The sequence below is a fragment of the Mangifera indica genome, chromosome 10 (genome assembly GCF_011075055.1).
Source record: "Mangifera indica cultivar Alphonso chromosome 10, CATAS_Mindica_2.1, whole genome shotgun sequence".
NCBI lineage: Eukaryota > Viridiplantae > Streptophyta > Magnoliopsida > Sapindales > Anacardiaceae > Mangifera > Mangifera indica.
In genome coordinates, this window is record NC_058146.1 from 4329867 (window position 1) to 4352174 (window position 22308).

Sequence of the window (22308 nt, forward strand, 5' to 3'; positions counted from 1 at the left end):
TCTGTTTTTTTAAACAGCCCATGGGAAGATAAATGGGTTTTTCAAAGTTAATGGGCGGCAATGTGCAGAAAAATTATACTTTGGGTGGGAAATAGTCCTTTGGCCTTTCAAAAATTAAAGGAATTACAAAGTTTCTCTTATAAAAACTTCTTCCTAGAGTCACGTTTTTATCTGACAGCTGATTGAATACGCCAGTGCAATAAATTGCGGGTACTAATATTTTTGCGCTCATCGTTAAAAGCCAAAGAAGTTCAGGACAATGACTTAAAATATTAAAGAAACGTGCAGAAAAAAAAAAAAAAAGGGTCTGTATAAGTCTGTTCTCATCATTCATAGGGATCTTAACGATCGGCATAGAGATGGAGAAAATCCCACCTCATGTTCTCATCTTCCCCATTCCAGCCTTAGGCCATGTTAACTCAATGCTCAAGCTCGCCGAGCTCCTCAGCGTCGCCGGCATAAACGTACTTTTCTAAACTCAGAGTACAACCATAGCCGTCTTGTTCGTCACACCGACATTTGTTCACGTTACACTCAACGATTTCCTGGCTTTCAATTCAAGACTGTTACAGATGGCCTTCCCATGGACCACCCACGAACCGGAGATCGATTTGAGGACGTTTTATATTCAGTGAAATCAGTAACTCCTCCTCTTTTGAAAGATATGCTTTTGAATGAAATCAAGCCTCCAGTCAACTGCATCATTTCGGATGGATTTATGAGCTTTGCAATTGACGTCGCCAGGGACTTGGGAATTCCGATTATTTATTTTCGTACGATCGGAGCTTGTGCTTTATGGGCTTACTATTCTCTCCGTGAGGTCATTGATGCCGGCGAGCTCCCTATCAAAGGTTAGTTGATAGTTCACTTTGGTTATTTTGTAAAAATGAAGGTGCATGAGCTAAATATAAAATCTAATCCTAAATCCGCAGATCTATGCGCAGGTATAAAATATTAAATTAAATTTCTTTGAAGTTACCAAAATATTTGAAATGTCATATTGGTTGTCCTTAAACTCACTGAAATCACAGTTTTTAATGAAAACATTATACCATATAAATTTTGGAATGAGACTTAATAAAAATATAGTATGTTACCTCAAGTTTTTTTAAGACTCACACTTAATTAATATAATAACTTTTAAATATATTAAATTTATTTTTTATTATAAATAAAATACATTTATAAATTATTGTTATTTTATTTAATTATTTTATTTTATTAAATCAAAACTATAATTAATTTTAACCAAGTTAGTATATTTTCGAACGTCTTTTGTCTTAAACTTGATTAACAAAGAATATCTTCCATTATATTTCAAGTGATTGTGCATGCTTAATTAAATCTGAAGGTGCTGAAGACATGGATCGCCTGATAAAAAATGTGCCCGGCATGGAAAGTTATCTCCGCTGCCGCGATCTTCCAAGCTTCTGTCGAGCTAGTGACCCCATGGACAAAAATTTTCAACTCTTTATGGGCGAGACTCGCTCATCTCCCCGAGCTGATGGTCTCATATTGAATACATTTGAGGACTTGGAAGGTCCCATATTATCCCAAATTCGCACTATTTGTCCAAATATTTACACCGTAGGACCGCTCAACGCTCACCTCAAAGCAAGAGTTCCCGAAAGTACGTCATTAAAATCCTCAAACAGTTTCTGGGAAGTTGACAGAAGCTGCATTTCATGGCTTGACAAACAGCCTCCACAATCAGTTATCTACGTTAGCTTTGGCAGCATTGCAGTGCTCTCAAGAGAGCAATTGCTAGAGTTTTGGCACGGTCTGGTGAATAGCAACAAACGGTTCTTATGGGTGATTAGGCCTGATTCAATTTCAGGAAAAAATGGGGAGGATGAAATTCCTGAGGAGCTTGTTGGGGCCACCAAGGAGAGAGGGTACATGGTGGGCTGGGTGCCACAGGAAGAAGTTTTAGCCCACCAGGCTGTTGCTTTGTTTTTGACTCACAGTGGATGGAACTCGACGTTGGAGAGTATTGTGGCGGGGGTGCCCATGTTATGTTGGCCGTATTTCGCTGATCAGCAGGTGAATAGTCGATTTGTTGGGGAGGTGTGGAAGATTGGAGTTGATATGAAGGATTTGTGTGATAGAAATGTTGTTGAGAAGATGGTTAATGAGCTGACGGTAGAGAGGAAGGAGGAATTCATGAAAGCAAGCTCTGAGATTGCTGATTTGGCTAGAAAAAGTGTCAATGAAGGTGGATCCTCGTACTGTAATTTGGATCGCTTGATAAATGATATTAGGTCGATGAGCTCAAGAGTCTTTTCTTGCTGAAGCCTGGTTGCAATATGCATCACTCCAGGGTTGAAACTTTTCCATTGTTACAATAAGGCAAAATAAGTTGAGTTGTTTGATAATATTTAATGAGTTCAATGATTCCAATCATCAATGGGAATAAAGCTGTTTGATTATTCAGAACTTCTTGTCCAGGTCGATTTTTCCTGGTGTTTGTATGTGGGCTTGTAGCGATTTGGTTGTTTTTATTTTATGCATAGGGGTTTTTCAAATTTTGATCAATCTTTTGCATGCTAGTAACTTTTAGAATTTCACATAACTAGTCATTATTACTAAGACATATGAAACAAATTCCTTATCTTTTCTTTAAATAATCTCTTATAATTACTTTCGTTTTAGTATTTTCTAAGTACCCGCTAGATTTTTGTTGAAAATATTTCTCTCACTGCATTATTTGAGAATTTTCTTTTCAATGAATTTTGGCTCGGACAACCTACAGTACTATGCCATTAAGCAGATATAAATGAGCATGTGATGACAGAAGTGTTACTGCAAACTATATTTGATAGCTCAACAGATGGAGAAGGAGAGGGCCGCTTATTTTTATCCTTTATATATATATATTGTAACTCCACAGAGGGTACAGGTTTGTCTGCGTGCTATGCATTGATGAAGTATGTCTACTCTGTTCCACACATTGATGGGAGTGATGCAGCCACTGGTGTCATAAAATTGTGACCAAACAAGCTAAGTCCATTTCTTTGAAGTAGTGTTATGCAGTCAAATTTAACAAATCGAGGGCAATCTTTTTCTTCTGTCTTTCACCTTCGTACACTCGTTTCTCCATAGACTTACTTATCTAGTCTTCTCAAACTCTCTATATTATAAAACTTTTAAATTCCGTATATTAGTTGGTAACAAAAATCACATCAGTAATTTAATGTTATAGAGAAAACAAAAGGATATTTGATACTACTACAATTATAGAGATAATTTGTGGCAAGTCGGATTGAAAGACACTGGAAAATTTATCATCCGCCGAAGGACTATTTTCCACCAAAGGTATGCTATTTTTTTAAGTATTTTTTTTAATTCTAAAAATTTTAAATATTTATTTATGAATAGTTAAGATTAGTGATAATAAAAATAAAATTATTATTTTATTTATAATATTAAAAATAAACTAAAATATAATCTTTTTTTTCTTCCTAATCTTTACAAATTAAAATTTTTTTCACCTAAATTTTAAAAAACGATAGTTTTTTTTCTAGAGTTTAGTTTTCAAATCTCCGACGCTATCTCTAATGTCATTGTTGACAGTCTCTCCTTCTAAAGTTTCATCTCCCTCCAATGGTCTCTCTTCTTTCATTTAAACGTCCGATCGATGTCAAAAAAGTTGTGGAAGACGAAGAGCTTCGTCTTCTCCAATAAAACTCTTCGTCTTTCACGGCTTCTTCGACGTTGATCGGGCGTTCAAATTGGTAGAGAGAGATTGTCCAAAGGAAAGGAAGCTTTAGGAAGAAGAGGTCATCAGCAATAGAGATGGAGATGACATTGGATATCTAGAAACGAAACCTTATGGGAAAACTATCATTTTTTAAAATTTAGGCTGAGAGAAACTTTTAGTTTTTAAAATTTAGGACACAAAAGAAGATAAAATTTTAAGAGATTAGAGTTCTGTTAATTTTAACTATTCATAGGTAGGTATTCGGGATTTTCAAAATTAAAGGGAGACACTTGGGAAAGCAGCATACCTTAGGTGGGAAATAGTCCTTCAGCCTTTATCATCAAACTATTTGGACACTAAACCCAAACCTCTTTCCCAAAGTCAGTTCATCTAAGAGACTGGCACAACATAGTCTAGACCAATCTCCTTGCTATTGCCCAACCAGCAAGAGGGCCAAGTTCAAAGACATTTGAACCACATAATACTCTTTGTACTCAATCCCAATGAGAGTTGGAAGGGCACCATCGATACACCAGCTCTGTTGGCTTCCAGTTGAGACCCCGTTTTCAGGCGTCAATGAACAACAATCGAGAGCACAAGACATCATTTGTAGCTCTAACAAGGTGACATCTGTAAACATCTGTAATCCCATAACTTGAAAAACCTACTAAGGTTTCCTCCTCGCCTGATGACATGATATGCAACCATGGTTTTCTAACCACAAGGCCACCAATGTATGACCATCTGCTGCCTTTCAAGCCTCCCAGAAGAAGGTGCCCTCTGCCAGTTGCCCAAACACCACTGATGTGGGAAATCTTTGTTGTATCTATGACACTTTGATAGCAAAAACTAGGGAGTTGAGCATTAGAGGAGAAAATGTATTTCTAATTCATCCAAAGACAACCCCTATTTCATCTCATTCAATAACTCCTGACTCGACTATAATTAACCGAGTTGGGCTAAAAATAAAACTTGAATGAGAACAATAGTGGGATCATAAGAGACTTCACATCAAAAAATTAAAAACGATCCCACTCTGCATACCAAATACGTTCTAGCTACTCATATTAATCAAATATAATAAAGTAATAAGTATAAAATATTATTTTCACAAGCCTCCCAGAAAAATTTGGTACACACACTCTAGTGAAGGATTGGAATGATAATATCTTCTATTTTCATTAATATATGTACATATAAAAAAATAACACAAATTACAAAAAGAGGGGAATCACAATGAGGGTCCTTAAGAAAAATTTATGTTTGGTTGAAAAAAGGATTGCAGTCTACCCCTCTAGCCTCTCAAGTAGTGATTTCTTTGAGAACTCTATTTGAGACTTGCCCAATTGGATCAAGTCTCATGTTTCCCAAGTCAACTCCTTTAAACTTTGGCAAAGTTTGATCATGACTTTCGTCATGCCACCCATGTTACTCCAAATTTAATTTTTTTTTTCTTGATTTCATCGTATTAAAATACGCACAAGGGTAAACAAATTTTAATGTAAGCGAAAGGATTGTAATTGCACTCCCTTATTATTTAAATAAAGAAGATTAATGAGAGAGAGGGAGGAAGGAGCATGACTAGGTGTAAGAAATTATACACTTGATATTTAGGATTAAATAAACTTCATTCTAAGTTAATGAGAAGACTCTCACAAAATCCAACAATTCTCTTTAGAACTTTTGCCCAAAACAAAGTCCTTCCCATGACACTTAAAGGGCGTTTGATTTGGGTAATGTTTTATTACCAAAATATAAAGATTACCTTGAAGATAGATTACTTAGAAGATTATTGGATATAAATAATTACTATATTTGATAAAATTTGGTAGGTATAAATAATTATTGTGTTTGGTTAAAGGTAATAAAAGATTACTAATAAATTATTTTACTTAAATGCCCTTAAATATAATTATTTTTAAATATTTTTTATATTATTTATCATATTAATTAAAAATAAATTAATTTTTGTCTCAAAAAATTAATAAATAATAATATAATTATAATAAAATCAAGATTACCTTGATAATCTTTAAATACTTAAGGTGAAGGTGGTAATCAGATTATCATCTATATATCTGTCACGTCAGCATTGGTAATAGAATATTACTGTAATATTTTATTACTGACAAACCAAACAAAGAAATAAAAGATAGATTACCAAAGTAATCTTAAAAACCTCTAACCAAACGCCCCCTTATAGTTTCTATACACATATTCCACTAGAGCATTCTATTAAAGTCACTAATGTTATAATAGTTAATATAGATTCCCGAGTAATAAACATGTTAAAATTTTTTTTTAATCCATTCTTTAGTACAATTATCATAATCTATTTTGTGTAAGACTATAAATTGTGTATATCAATTAATAACGAAAAATCTCACAAATACAAATAAACTCAAATATTGATAACGTTATGTTTACTAGTATTACTTATTCCCCTAGTAAACTAATACACTTTTTTTCAGAGTAATAATTGATGTATATGTAGGTTTAGTTATAAGGAGGAGATGAAGTTATTAAGCAAGAGTAGAAATGAAGCCGTTACCAACTAAAGAAGAGAACAATTTAACCTAACGTAAGCAAATATACAAGCATAGAATAATCTTTAAAATGGGCCATAATGCACGGCTAGAAACAGGCCCAAAATCACGATGATAGCAACCCAAAGCAAAAGAAGAGGCTCTATGGGCAATTACTAGCAAGATCAAAATCAATCAAATCATTACAACCTAAGTAACTTCCCATCCCACAAACCTAGCCAGTGATTCTAGGTGGGTGTTGAGAGGTGCAGTGAGATGGAAATCGATGAAGGAAGAGTTGCAATAAGGTTATGGAGGATGGTGGGATGCGATGAAGAAGAAAGAACAAAACAATGGAAAAAGATTTCATATGTATATATTTTTTTCAAATTATAATTAAGATTTCAATTAAATTATGCGTACACATTTTTATACATAATTTATATATAAATGATATATTGTCATGTGATTGGATGATTTTTAATTAAAAATAAAATAATATCTAATTATATAATGATATATTATTTATGTATTTAAATTATATATCATAAATATGTATACATAGTATTGCTTTTAAGATTTAAAATTAAGTACAAAAACTACCTAAATTAGAGAAAAAGTGAGAAAATATTGTTTTTAAAATTAAAGAATGACAATTTAATTGAAGAAAAAAAGGTGGGACATGGTGACTTTGCCTTTCTTTTTTCACAAACCAGTTGAACCATACCATCGCACATGGCTCCATTTTGACTTTGAATCTTCAATTATGGAACAAATCTCTACCCACCCTTACCATATTAGTTGACTTTCTCATAAGAATTGGTGGGATTCACTTCAATTTACATTTGTATTTGAAAGAGGAATCTAATAAAATGATTCAACCACTTCTCTCTGATAAAAAGAAAAAAAAAATCAAAATTTTGAACTTATATCATAATCGACAATGACCACTTACCCATTTATCCTGAGTACGGGAGTATATATCTGAAACCTATTAATAATATATTAAGATCAAATTCTTAATTTATTTAAAATAATGTATGATTGTGAGGTTGGTATGAAATCTGAGATTTCACATACTTAGTATGATCGATTTAATCTTAAAAGAATTGGTTCAACTTAAATAATGTTTCTTATCAAAAAAATATAATAATAATAATAATAATAATAATATGTTATTATATGATTGTATAATTTTAAAATACGTATAAAATAATATTTATATATTATTATTAATATCTAAATTAATACTTATTATAAGTATATAGTGTATTACTGTTAATATAATTAAGTTACAATTTATAAAATACAATGTAAAAACAATGGAATCAAACATAATTATTTGCATTAGACTCATGATTTAGATGTAATTAACAATTAATAGCGATTCTTGGGGTGATTAAGACTGAGTGTGTGGACTCTTACTTTGTTTTGTCCCAGAAGACAAAAAAAAAAACCTTACTTCAATTAAGTTAACTTGAAGTAATTAATTACACTAAACCCATTAAAACCAGATAAAGCCTGTGCGTTTCAAAATTCAAAAATAAAATAGAAGCCAGAAACTCCCAGTACTTTGCCTTGGATTTTGACATTCCTCATTCCACATATTTTATCTATATAAATGATGCTTTGGTTTGGGTTTATTACTGGGGTTTATATCATTTTCCCCCCCAAGGTTTCTAAAATGAACAATGCAGACAAACTATTGAATAGGTTGCCATATGAAATCTTTAATTCTCTGTCTCTAGGTATATATTCTTTTCTAATGTCATTTTAACTTCTATGTAAATAGTCATACTATTGAAAAATTTTAGATAATTAATTAAATTTTAAATAAAATATATGAATAGTTAATTTATTATTTAATTTTATACAACAAACTAAAAATGAAAACCTAAACTTAAATTAACAGTGTAAAAAAAATGAATTACAAAATGGGAGAAGGACTGAAGGAAGTATAATTTATAAATTTTCATATGCTTCTCTATTTTTCTTTCTTTGGCTTCTATAGAGCTAAAATAAAAATTGAAAAGAATTATATATAAAATTAGATAAAAGGTATTATAAAGATGGTATTTGGACAGGTAAGGGTTAAATATTTTAATCCATGCATCTATTTTTGTAGAGAAGACTTTCCTCGTCCCTGATACATTGATAACAAGAATCGTCGTCCTCTTTTGGCAAAGAAAATCTCTCTTCACTTCCCTATCCCCATAGAAAAAATTTTCTCAGTTTTTTCTCTTCTCATACATGCTAAAAAATAATAAAATATTTAGTAAATATTATAAGATATTTGTAATAATTTAAAATTTTTAAAAATAATTTAATATATAAATAAGAGGATAAGACAAAGATATATTTATTTTTACTCACAATTACAAAGATTATGCTCATCTCTATTCATATCTCTAACCCTATATTTGTCTTTATCAAAGAACAAAAAAGAGTGGGCCAAAGACCAAATTTTATGGACCGAATCACCATATTTAGGGTATTGTAGCTCCATATAGAAAAAGTAAATGATGATTTGGTTGTACGAGTTGCTTTTTGAAACCTTTGGGTGCCTTGGTGCTTTCATTAAACCTTAAGGACGGAATGTTAAACAAGTGATTACCCAGTTTTTACTTTAATTATGCGTAGTCAGTGTTTCGAGATTCGAACCCAACCCAGCATTGGATTCTTCCATTTGCCTTTTCTGTCAAACACTTGAGTCCTGTTAAAACACTCAAATTCCGCCACTGTTTAAAGCTCAAAATCAAATTCTGATCAATACCCAGAAACCAAAAGAATGCCTGTTGCTCCATTAAATACTGATTTCGAAGCTGCAAGTGATTTAGAAAATGGGCTTGGTATGAAAAGAAGAAGGATTTGACCAAGTCAAAATCAAGTGTGCACAAGAACCAAAGATCTGAGAGACAAGAGCACAACTTTTTTGAACAAAAAGAACCGGGAAATGAACAGAGGTGAAACGTAATATTCAAGAAATAAGAGCAAAGATGGAGAAGGTGGGGCCTTTCAAGACGTTAATCAAGTTAATTTTATCCCCATATCTCATTTCTCTATCGATGTCCCTACCACCTCTGCTTCACGATGAAGCAATTTCCTTCCTGCTTTTTTATTTTTAAATATGCTTTTTAAAGCATGCTTCAACATTATCTCCATCCAGATCCAGAAACAGGTACACTTTCCTCTTTCAATTTATTATAACTTGGAAAATATCAACTCTTATATGCTACTGTATGTACCTTTTTAAACGAGAAGGAAATTTTTTGATAAAGAGTAATGTAAGAATAATTAAAACCTTTCCAGATGAGAATAAGACGAAAACAAAAATAAATATATTTTCAATTTTTTTTTTTTCTTTTTTAGATTGTTATTAAACTTTTATTATTAAATTATCTACAAAAAATTTTAAATTATTATAAATTTATCTTAATACTTAATAAATATTATATTATGAGTTCTTAAAAAAAAAAAAAAAAACCTACATGACATGGATGGATGGGGAAAGAGAGTAGAGCGAAAATTTTCAAACAATGAGGCGAAATTTTAACAAGAACGGAGAGACACAGAGACAGAGACAGAGACAGATTTTTCCCCTTTGAAGATGGAAAATAAAGTATTCTACCCCTCGTAGTATATTAGTAGTTGAGTTTTTCTCAGGAGTCAGGACCTTGAAATTCATGATAAATGTTTTTGAAATTTGAAGTTAAATGGGGTTGGTATTTTTAAATGAAAAGCAAAGGTAAAGTGATGTATGGAATTGTAAAGAAACAGAGCAGACTTATGATAAATAAAATAATATAAATATCTCTTATTAAAATATTGATATTACAACAAAGAGGGATGTGGATTCCACTTTTTCTGCAACTAAAAGATGAGATTTCAAGGCCAAGTACATCAAACCCAGAAGATGAAATCCACTTATTACAGCTGAAAATTAAAGAAAAAACCCTCTTCCCTTCCTACAATTTGGTCTTGATTCATCTAAATCTACTCCACAAAACCTGCAATACAATTATATTAATTATTGTTCTTCTACTGACTACACTCGCATTCTTAATTCTTCTCTTACAAAAACCATAATCCCATATTTCTTCTATCAGAAATCACTTCCTTTATACTTTTTTTTTTTTCAATCTTTTTCCAACAAAATAAGCTTGAAAATGGCTGAGACTAATGTGTTCATCTCCTTCTTCAATATGTCCACTCCTGAGGAAGATGTATTTCATGATTTAGTGGAGGAGCAGCTTCAGGTCTTAAGCTTCGTTGCTTTTTAAGTGACAAAAGCAAAGTCCTTCTCGCCATTAAAGCATCTGTCAAGATTCAAGAACAATATCATTTAAATGGAAGCTTTACAAACATGCCCTCTGTGAACAGAGATTTAAAAGAACTCACCATACTGTGGACCAAAAGCTGTATTAAATCGGTGCTGGGCATGAGTATTATTCCCATTCATGTTTTCGAAACTCTGATTCAAAGCCTGAACAACCTTAGCTGGAACTAAAACAGTAGAACAACCTGAGATAAAAACCCAAAAAAAACAAGCTAGTTAGTTAAAAAAACTCAATAAAAAAGCTAACCAAATCTACAAAAAAGTTGAGCTATTTCTAACATCTTACTTGGTTTTTTGGGAGAATCAAGAGGGTTAGACCCAAATCTCCGCGGCAAGAACACACCAGTACCAGCACATTCTCTTTTAACGCCACCAGATCCACCCAAAAACACAGCTTTCATGCCGGAAGCAGAGTGTTGTTGACGTTGCTGAACCTGCAGAGGCGGCCAGGCAGCTTGACATAGCCCAATAGGACGCCCACATCTCCCATTTTCATAAACAACACTTCTGGCTTTACTCTGGATCAGTTGTGGCTGTGGCTGAGTTAACCTCACTTGTTGCTGCCGTCCCCGTATCACATTCACACCGTTTAAACCACCATTTTGAGGGCTCAACATCTGATACTGCAGTTCAAAATAAAACGTCATCATAAGGAAGCAAATCCTGGATTCACTTTAATTTTTATTTTACAAAGAACTCACCTGATTTGTTTGAAGGGGGGTGAAATTAACATATTGGCTTGAATATAAGCCAAAATTGGGATTTTCAATAACTTGCAGGGGACTTGTAGTGGCCTTGGGAGGAGCAATAAGGCCTCGGCCGCGGTTGTTGTAGTTGCATTTAAAGTCTTCGTCGCTCATCTTCAACCTCGCAACTTGGCCTGCGGCAGCAGAGATAAGGTCCCACGTGTTGTTTTCATCACCAAACGGCGTCGTCGGAGGAGAAGATACAAGTGAGGAGGAACCGTTTGGGCTGCCTCCGCTTGAGACTGACCAGCTCCCTATTCCACTCAAAATCGACTCGGGTGACCCGGCCATTACCCAGCTCTGGTAACAAAAGAATAACGTCAAAACAAGAGCTTTAAAATTTAAAATAGCAAGAAGTATAATACATAAACAAGGATTTACTGGAGTAGACCTCAGGTTTGTCTTTAGTAAAACCATTGGCAGCGAATTTCTGAGTTGAGGACTGTGTAAGACGGCGAGTTAACCCGGTAAGGAAGTCCTCCTCGTCGCTGGTGGTTTCTGTCTCAGTCCAACCATTCACTGACTCCACCGGAGAACAGAGAGCCGAATCGAGCGAGTCAAACTCGTATGGAAACTCAGAAGGAAAGCTGAGATCACTGGACTTCTTCATCTCATCATCACTCTTCACATAACCTTTCTTCACAACAAGAACATCTTCAAACTTATAAGGTGACCAGTAAGCGGCATCGTTCAAGGAATCTGACTCGGACATGGCGACAGCAACTACAGAAACAAAAACACAGAAAAGAGAGAAGAGGGATTGGTTTAGTTTTGAGAGCTGCGCTTTGCTTTGACCGAGCTCCGAGTTAGATATAGAGAGATGGAGAGAGAGAAATGAGGGACCCAACAAAAGAAGAGTAAAGAGAGAGAGGGCGTAGGGAATGTTGAAGACACCTCGCTTTTATTAAGGTTTCAGGGTTGCTTTGAGACAGTTTTTTTTTTTTTTTTTTAAATATTTGTAAGAGAAAAAATACAGCACAGAGAGAAGGTGAGAGACGGCAGGGTGGATGGAGACGTTTGTGCTGCTGCATAATCTCCTTGCCATCTATGCATTATCAGTAGGGTTTAAAATATGAGTAATTTTTTAATAATTCAAAAAAGATTATGGTGTTGATTAAGTTTAATTCAGGAATCATGATTAAATATGAAAGAAATTTTGAAATTATTTTTTTAAATTAAGAATATTTTCCTCTTGGTTTTGAATTAAAGGTGTATGTAGTTCGATTTTGTGCGCTTGAAAACTTTTTCGAAACAAATTAAAAAAAAAATCGCTTAGAAAATTTTAAATTAAGTCAAACCATTTTATGTTTCAGATTAAATCAAGCCAAACTAAAAATATATAGTTTGATCTTATTTAAATTAAGGTCTGAACCTATTAAAAATTATTTATTTCTAATTTTTTATATTTAATAAATAAAAATTGAATTAAAAAATTTACAGAACAAAAAATAAACATGTATAAACATTTGAAAACTATCTAAATTATAACTCATACCATAAACTTATATTAAAATTTATTAATTTACACTAAACTAAATAAAATCATAATTTTTAAATAATTTTATTGAATTTTATGGTTTAAACTAAGTTATTCACACCCTTGATTTGAACAGGGTAAATGTCAATTATAATACCCATATCATGATTGAATCCCTAAAAGGGTACCTATGAAATTATGTGACTGACTATTTATTGTTTATGATTTGAAAATGGGTAAGATTGAAGTCAAATGCAAGTATTCAAATTTATATATATTTTAAAATATTATCTATGGCTGTTAAATTTGATATTATAGTTATTAGTATTATATAATATATAATACATATATCTTATAATATGATATAATATAAAAAAATGATATATATTATGAAGTGTATCGAATTAATATGATATAGTAATATATCATATGATATAATAAATGTATCATATAATATATATTCTATAATACGATACATTTTATTAATACAGATTGATACTTTTTTTAAAGAAAGTAATGATGCAATAAAGATGCATGTGAAAATTTTAAACTTTCAACGGTGTTCATGATATTTTTTTAAATAATAATGGATTAATATATCTTTTTAAAGAAAATGATAATGTAGTAGAGTTGTATATAAAAATTTTTAAATTTTCAAAGATATTAGTGATATTTTCTAAAATGATAATGTGTCAATTATATTTTTTATTATTTTATTAATATTTTATTTTTTAAAAATTATATCATATGATGTAATACAATACATAATTCGACTATCATTCTTCATATGCCAAAAAGTTATGATTCAAGTTTAATATGATTAGATTTTTAAATCCTTAACCTTGAATTTATTTATTTTTTTCAAATTTTATTTATTTAAAAAAAAAGGTTTGATGTTGATTAAAGGTGGAGCCCACATTGAGCCACTAATTAAAGTAACGACAATGTTCATTATCACTTGTCCACCAATGATTCGCAATTAGTATGCCTTAATTATCCCATTAATCACTTCATTCCATCCCATTCACTTGACCTTAATTTTCTTTTAAGATTCATGTATCATGTAATTAAATTCTCTTTTTGATAATCAGAATTAATTTTCATATGCTTAAAGAAAATATTATATTAATTAAATTCCATTTTTGTCCTTACATAATATTCCAATTTTTGGATGAGTATATACAATTTTTTACACATAATTTATATATACAAATAACATATCATCATATTATTGGGTATTAGTTTATTTTTAATTCAAAATTATTCAATCATATAATTACACATTATCTGTGTATCTAAATTATATATAAATATATATATATATATATATATATATATACATAATTTTGTTATTTTTAAATACCAACATTTTTTAAAGTAATTTAAATTAAGATTTTACTAGTGGAAAAGGCGCTCAAACCCAATTCTTTTTAAAATTTTAATATTTTATTAATTTTACTAATCGTTAATTTTTTCACATAATAGCATCTTGTAACATTGCTATCGTTTTTTGTATTTGTCTAATTATTATTTGCAAATTAAATTTTGGAAATGTGAAACAAGTCAATTCAAAATTTAAATTGTTAGGTCAAGATATGATGGTCACATTATGAAAGATACCTAACAAATTCTCATGTTAAATATTTAAAATTATAATGAATAATGAAATTTGTAAATTTATATGTTTTATTTATTAATTTGTGCATTATGTCATAACAAGTAAAAAATAATTATAACAATAAAATTATAAATATATATAATTATATATATCATTATATAATTAAATCATTTTTAATTAAAATAAAATAATATTAAAATATATAATAATATATATAAATATATATATATATTTAAAATAAATAAATAAAATATTATTTAATTGTGATAGATAAATTTCACAAATGGTGCCTGGCCTATGAAGTAAATGGGTGTCACAGAGAGCCCGTGAACCACCTAGTCAGCATAGTATAATCCAATGTGTATAATGTTGGAATCTGAATCTTATGATTACGTGGCGTCAACCTAGATTCGGCAGCTTAACTGTCGTTGTCTTTTCTGTAATTTCGCCTCTGTTAACGCTTTCAATTTCAAGCCGTTACCTAACGCCGCTTACATATTCATTTCTATTCTCAAGTATGTGAATGGTTTATAATCATTGTAAAAAAAATATAGCAAAAAAATTGAAATTTTCTTTTTTTTTATAAATTTTTCCACTATACCAAAAATTTCAACTGTCTCTAACACATCATCATATTGATTTTATTTGTAACTTTTGTATTTTATATTTCATTATTAAAAAAAATAATAATAACGAGATTTAATTATTATTTTTTTGGGATTTATACTATAATTATAATCATTACATGGATGGATGGATGACAGCGTCACAGTCTTATGGGAAGAGTAACCTAGAAGCCAAGTGCCCTGCAAGGCTGCAAATATCTGGTCGTTATAACGGCGGTTAACGGCGGACCCGAAAACTGAATTGTAATGGATTCAATAAGTTTCCCGCTAAAAATTATGATTGGAAACAAAAAGAGAAAAAGGAAGAAAATTAATTAATAGCGTGAAAGGAAGAAGTTGCTGTGGGCCGTGCGACATATTCTGAAAACGACGCCACATTAATCAAAAGAGCGGGAACAGATTTTTTTCATTCTTTTTTATTTTAAAATTTTTAAAAGGAAAACGACCATTTTTTTTAATAAATTAAGGCGGAAATGTTATGTGATCAAGTTGGAGGATGAAAGTTATTTAATTTTGGTATAATAAAAAATAATAAAGATTATTTTATTTTATTTTTAATGTGATTATCCAAAAAGGTTAAGGCTGAAAAGTTATGTGTAACCACGTCAAGCAGTTATGGACAGTATTTTGCCTGTATATGATGGGAAATTAAGATTCTATAAAGGGCATTAATGTCTTTCAGCTTACAACTTGTGGCCCTTAAACAAGTAATGCGCAGTTCATTGGCGTTGGCTCATTCATTTATTAGCCCCACTCTCATTCAATGCGCGTATATCGTTACTGTCTTATGTGGCTGTGCCTGAAAGTACAAATAATTATCGCATGGTCAATAATTATTTAGTATTAATATGATTTAAAGATAAAATGGAACGTGATTGATTTAAATTATAATTATAAAAAATAAAAAATAATTAATGAAATTACAATAAATCTCATTGGCAAAAACAAATTTGGTCAGCTAAGTATTGTGAATTGTCTAACTTGTAATTTTATTCAATGACAGATATGTGACGTTATTCAAAGTGATAAAAATATTAGCAGTAAGCGCGTATGGATAAGACATCAAAACAACACTCATACATCTGTTTGATCATGGTGATTGACTGCCGAAGACATGTTAAGGGGCTTGGGCAGACACGTGACATGCCCAGACCCAATATTTTCGACACTATCCGTCGGGTGGAGATCGTAGGGTAAGTCAGCGGGTTAACATGGCATGGTCCATGAAATTTAAAAAAAAAAAAAAAAGCCAAGGACTTATTCTACCCCAAAGTATTATGTTTTCGTAAGTTTTTATCTATTTATTTTAAAAATCTTAAATACACCTATAAAAGATTAAAATTAATGAAACTCTAACCCCTTATAATTCAATCTCTTTTTCCCTTATAAACCGTAAAAATTAATAATTTGTCTCATAAACCAAGTTTAAAAAAATGATATTTATCTTTTAAAGTTTAGTTTTCAAAATGTCATAAATATTATATATTAATCATTTTAATATGGACAATAAAATATAAATAAATTTAAAAAATATAAATAATCTAAAACTATAAAAATATGATAGTATTTTAAACAAAAATATTAACATAAAAGGGTGGGATGAGGATGAGGATGAGGATGAGGATGAGGACGGAGACCAGGGTAAGGCAGGGAAAGGTCGAAGGGGAAAAACATGTATCCTTGCCCCTGATTGCAAAAACAGTTTTTGTCTCTGTTCCCTTTCTTATTTTTATTGAAGAATCTCCTCTTTATTAAGGTTAGAAACCCTAAATTCTAATCGAACTTATCATCTCTAGTCGTCATGTCTACACTATGCATACACACTATTTCAAAATTAATTATGCATACCCTTATTTCTATTGAAGAATCTCTTTCCTACATCTTTTAAACACAATACAAATATATTTAATAACAAAATTAATTAAAATTAAAACCAACTCACTATTTCAAATGTCGTAAATATTATATATTAACTACTTTAATATGTACGACAAAAATGTAAATAAATTTGAAAAAACATAAATAATCTAAAACTTTAAAGATATAGTAGTATTTAAAAAAAAAAATACAAAGGGGTGGGAATGAGGATAAGGACAAGTTGGAGGAGGGATATATGTGTCTTCATCCCTTTTCTTGTTTTTATAGCGAAATCTCTTATCTGTTATAATCGAAAACCCTAAATTCAAACTGAAATTATCATCTCTAATCGTCGTGTCTAGTTGGCAGAGTTGTGTTTACTGCATGCACAAACTAACTTCTTTTTTCTTTATTTTTACTCTTAAATTTTTTTTATAATCAGAGAACCTTGTTTGGATTGATTAAACAAGTAAATTTTGAGGTATAATAACTGAACTCACAATCACTATATTAGATAAATCAATATTTCATAAATGTAATAAAAACTTAAATCTAAGTCTTTATCCTTAAAATTTTAATATTTCACTAATTAGTTTTGCTAACCCAGATGAACTTACTCTTGAGTTCATCTTTTTTATTGTTGACCCTCTAATCTTTACTTTATTTATAAAATTCATAGTTTTAATTTTAAATCCACAGAAGTATATTACAAACTAAGAATTTGAAAAAAGAAAAAAAGAAATTGAAAAAATCTCTTCTTTAGAAATATGCTATATAATAATAAAAAAAATATTATGGATTTAAATGATAGTATCCATAAACTTCATTGAAACTAAAACTAAAAAGAATTATTGCGTGATAAATAGACGTAAACAGAAGTTCGCCAGAGGATCAATCAGCCGTCGCTGTCTGTCACAAGTCTTCTGAAAAGAGAAGACATAAATTAACATTTTTCTTTTTAAAGTTTTTGGCAATTCGAATTTTGAAGTTTAAACTCTACGCAACGGTAGAATTTGCGACAGCTACCAGCTAGATTTCAATTAATTAAAAAATTATAATATATAATGAATTATTTAAAAATTCAAAAAAAATACTAAATTAGGTCAAAATATTCCATTATTTACTTGATATTATTTCACACATGCCGTGTGGACAATCATGATGGAAAATGTCAATAACCTCCTAAATATAATTACCCCTAGCCCTCCTCACACATTACATATTAAAAATTTTTTAAGACCCCCCACACATTGGATATAATACAATATGGAAAAGGCTCCCTAATTAGCATACTAAAATGTTAATAAGGCCCCAACAAATTACTTAGTTAAATATCAAAAACCATTTATTTACTACAAATTGTAAAAATACGGAGAAACCCAATATACATAATATCAAAAAGGTTACAGGTGAAAACAGTTTTGTATTATCTCAAATGATAATTTGAGTGGTAAAATAGTTGACTTCATGTATAAAAAAGTATGAGATCGATCACTAAATTTAAAGTTTATCTTATTCAATATAATTGATTCAGTCTCAAAATAATAATCCCTCTAACGTGGATTCTTTGTAAAAATAAAATAAGAAAGCAACTTTATATTTAAATTATATAAGGACAATAAAATTTGAGATTATTTTTGTATAACTTCTTAACAAAATTAATTTAATTATTTACAGTTTTTGTAATTAATATGATGTTTTGACACATCTTCAATCAATGTCTTAAAATTATAAAATTTTGTGCTTTTTTATCACATGGACGACACAAACAGGACATTGGGCAAGCAAGATTTTTTTTTTTTTAAGTTGGGAAATCAAAGTGAATAATACTTAATGCAGTCAGTCACACTTACAGACGACCAAGTAATGGGGTGGATGTATGGACAGACATGACTCATTGTTCTATGGAAATAATAAGAATAATAAAAGGGTGTGGGAGCCTTGATTTGGGAGATTCTTGGGAATGTGTTTTGTCTTCCACCATGGCTTTACACCTTCACTTCGTACATATTCCATGTCTAAGCCCATAACATTTCTGACTGGAAAAAGGCGCAAACAAGTTAAGCCGATCGTGAGTAGTTCGTAGCTCAGCTTGTCTTAAGTCAAGTTTTCCATAGCACATGTAGCAGGGAAGGGATGCAAATAAGTTAAGCCGATAGTGAGTAGCTTGTAGCTCATCTTGAATCAAGTTTATCTCGAATAAACCAAATCAAACTTATATTTAATATTGATTGTGTCAATGAATTCATAAGTTTTTAACTTGATTTAAATAAAATATTAATAAATCCTTGATAATTTTAAATATTGTATTAATATATTTAAAATTTTGTTTCTAAACTTAAAAAATAGATGATTAATTAATATATATACAAGTTATAAGATTTAAATTAATTTTTCAAACTGAGCTCGAACCATCTATTCTTGTCTCGAACTTGAACGCAAGATAAAATATTGTCAACTTGGTTAGTTCAAACTCTCCTTAAAATAATCGAATCAAATTTAAATCAAACACTGTTCGACTTGTCTCGACTCATTTGCAACCTTATCCATCACCACTCACAAATTCTATAAAAGCAATTTCTTTTAATGGACCAGTTCACAGATGCCTACAATTGACAGCCTAACTCGATTCAGGGAATGGGTCACTTTTAGATCAGATTTATGCACTTGAAAGATTGATTATATACCTAACCATATACATCATTCATTTATTCAGGGATTTGTCCCGGCAGTTGGAGGCTGCCAAAAAGCATCCTGCATTACAGCATCTTTATTTGTATATATTATCGGTGCCCATATAAATACATACTGAATAGGCTCTGATTTGGGCCGGAAAGAGACGGGCCTAACTAGTGGGCTTAGAAGCAATCTATGCAATTAGCCCGGCCTATTACTATTCAAATGGATGAGCTAGAGTGGTCCAAAAACCCTGACACTTGTCATAATGAATCAAAAGTTGCCCGTGATTCATAAATGGCCTATTGAGTTCAAACCTTGCGTGCGTGCTGCGAAGATAACAAATTTTTTTGAGTTCAAAAACACCCAAAAGAGGTCATTTTCCTTCATCTGTTGCCAATAACTCTTCTTGGGCATCGACAAAGCGGTAGCTTGAGGCTTTAAAACGTCCTGAAATTAGCCTCAAGATGCCTGAGATCAGCTTTGAGAATAAAAAAGATTGCCCCATTTGTAGTTTTGAAGTTTGAATTTGAAGTCCCTCCATGTGTCATAATACAAAAATTTATGGGTGTCTCATATAATCATAATTAATTTATGAGGTGTTGGTGAATAAGGCGGTCAAGTGTGTTCAAACCATTTTACGGATCATTAGATAAAAGGTGCTAATAAGTCTATAGTAGTTAAAGTACTTAGCCTTTATGGATGGACTTGATTCAAGTTTGATCAATTTAAATTGACATTCGACTCAATCAAAACTAAACTTGTGTTAAAATTTCTGTTTAATAATTTGATTAAATCCACTCTGAATTATTTTATGATAATATTATTCATTTTATTAGTGATATTTTTTATTATATCGATAATATTATTTATTCCATTGAATACCTTTTATAAATATTTTTAATCAATTTAAAATCAATTTAAATTTATCACAAAATTGAATTGAATAGGCGGGGTGTGAGGAAAAGATTCTTTTTCATTGGAAAAGTGACCACCCTGCTTACACAAAGTGAAGGAGTATTTTTCTCTTTTATGGAGTAGAACAACTATATCCCACCCACATTTTACCTGTCTCCCGTTTGATCCTCAAGCTTTAAAAATGATATTTTTAAACCTTTTATCAAGTTCTTTTTTGAAATTAATTAATTTATGGGTAGACACACACTAAAAAAAACAAATATATGAGTTGGAAGGTTAAAAATTGATTAATTAGTTTTAAAAGTTGGAAGGCTAAAAATTGATATTAAAGAAAAAGGGTGAGAGATAGTTGTTCTACCTTTCCTTATAGCCATAAAAAACACTTTTATGTTGAGTTTTGAACATTAATAGAATAATTCCACTTTTATCAAACGTTTATTTAGTTTTGGGAGAAGAAAAATTTTCACTACAAACTATAGGGTGGCAATTGGATAAACCAATAAATGTTGTTCAAAGAGACATTATAGAAGATAATGGGCAATTATCACGTCTTCTCTGTGAGTTTTGCATGTAAGAAAATTAACTTATATGTAAAGATTATTATTTCTAACCGAAATTATGAACGAAAAAGTTTCTGTAAAGGGTATAATTCTGGAGAAGGAAAGGTTCTATAATATATGATTAGAGGATAGATACATTTTAGATTATAATTCAAATATTGAAGGAAAAAAATAATCTTTTGTGCCCCGGTTCATATTAGAATTCCCTAAATTAATAGGCCAAAGGATTATTTTCCACCTAAGATTTCGTGAAACAATAAATTTTCATCTTTGAAGTTTCAAAAGTCTATTACCCTATTATATATTAAAAAAGTTGAAAAAAATCCTTTGACGGTTTTAATATCGATCTTGACAAATGGGTAAAAAATTAACTTTTTAAACTTAAAAGTAAAAAAGGTCATTTTTCAAAATTCGGGAGAGAAAGGTATATAGCCACATCAATATTCTGACCAAACGGCTACTTTACCATTCAAATTAGCAGACCATTTGACTATATTACCCTTTACCTGTCCTCCAATATTTACCACTATCCGAAACGACAACCCGTTACGGACAAATATAAGGCTTTTAAAAATAATATAATACAATTTATTCATTAAATAAATAAAATCAATTAAATGTAAAATTTGCGGCCGCCAATCTATACTTATTTTCCTTAATTAATTTGATGATAAGTTCTAGATAATGGAATAATTAATATTTTTTGATTGGGCCGAAATAATATTCATCATTGACGACATAAAATCACTTTTAAATAAAAGCAGTCAAATACATGCGTAAAATTTTGACTCTGGAATTTAATCCTGTTTCGAAGATTTCCACTGTAAACGTTTTACCTTGGCAGGTATAATTTTTTACTTTGTTAAATGTATAATTTTTATATATAAATAATGATATATTATTTTATAATTAGTAATTAAAAATTAAAAATAAAATAATATTTAATCAAATAATAATATATCATTATTTGTACATAAAATTATAAACATAATTTTATTATTATTATTATTTTATTTTGAGATTTTTTTTAATAATTTGTGGGGCTAAACAAATTTACCTTTGTTTTGTATTTATTATAAGAATAATATTATATATATTAATTTTAAATATATAAATAAATATATATTTATCGAAAAAAATCCTTTGAAAGGAGAAAAAATGTTTGAAAAAGAGATATTATTACAAAAAGTATCATAGAGATCAATTGAAGAATGAAAAATAAAACTTTGGAACAAAATATTATTTTTTAAAATTTAATTTAAAAATAAT

The 22308-nt window shown here is 30.3% G+C and overlaps 1 protein-coding gene and 1 pseudogene across 1 annotated transcript; one reads left to right on the forward strand and one right to left on the reverse strand.

The window, feature by feature from the left end:
• The first annotated feature begins 291 nt into the window (after positions 1 to 291).
• On the forward strand, positions 292 to 2433 carry LOC123227362 (annotated as a pseudogene).
• Positions 2434 to 10300: 7867 nt separating this feature from the next.
• Positions 10301 to 12177, reverse strand: LOC123227282. Its single transcript, XM_044652019.1, has 5 exons — positions 11699 to 12177; positions 11263 to 11607; positions 10848 to 11184; positions 10624 to 10746; positions 10301 to 10541 (listed from the first exon to the last, which is right to left on the reverse strand). Exons 1-5 carry the CDS (start codon positions 12017 to 12019, stop codon positions 10423 to 10425), a joined length of 1245 nt encoding a protein of 414 aa, XP_044507954.1. The 5' UTR covers positions 12020 to 12177; the 3' UTR covers positions 10301 to 10422.
• Positions 12178 to 22308: the final 10131 nt, after the last annotated feature.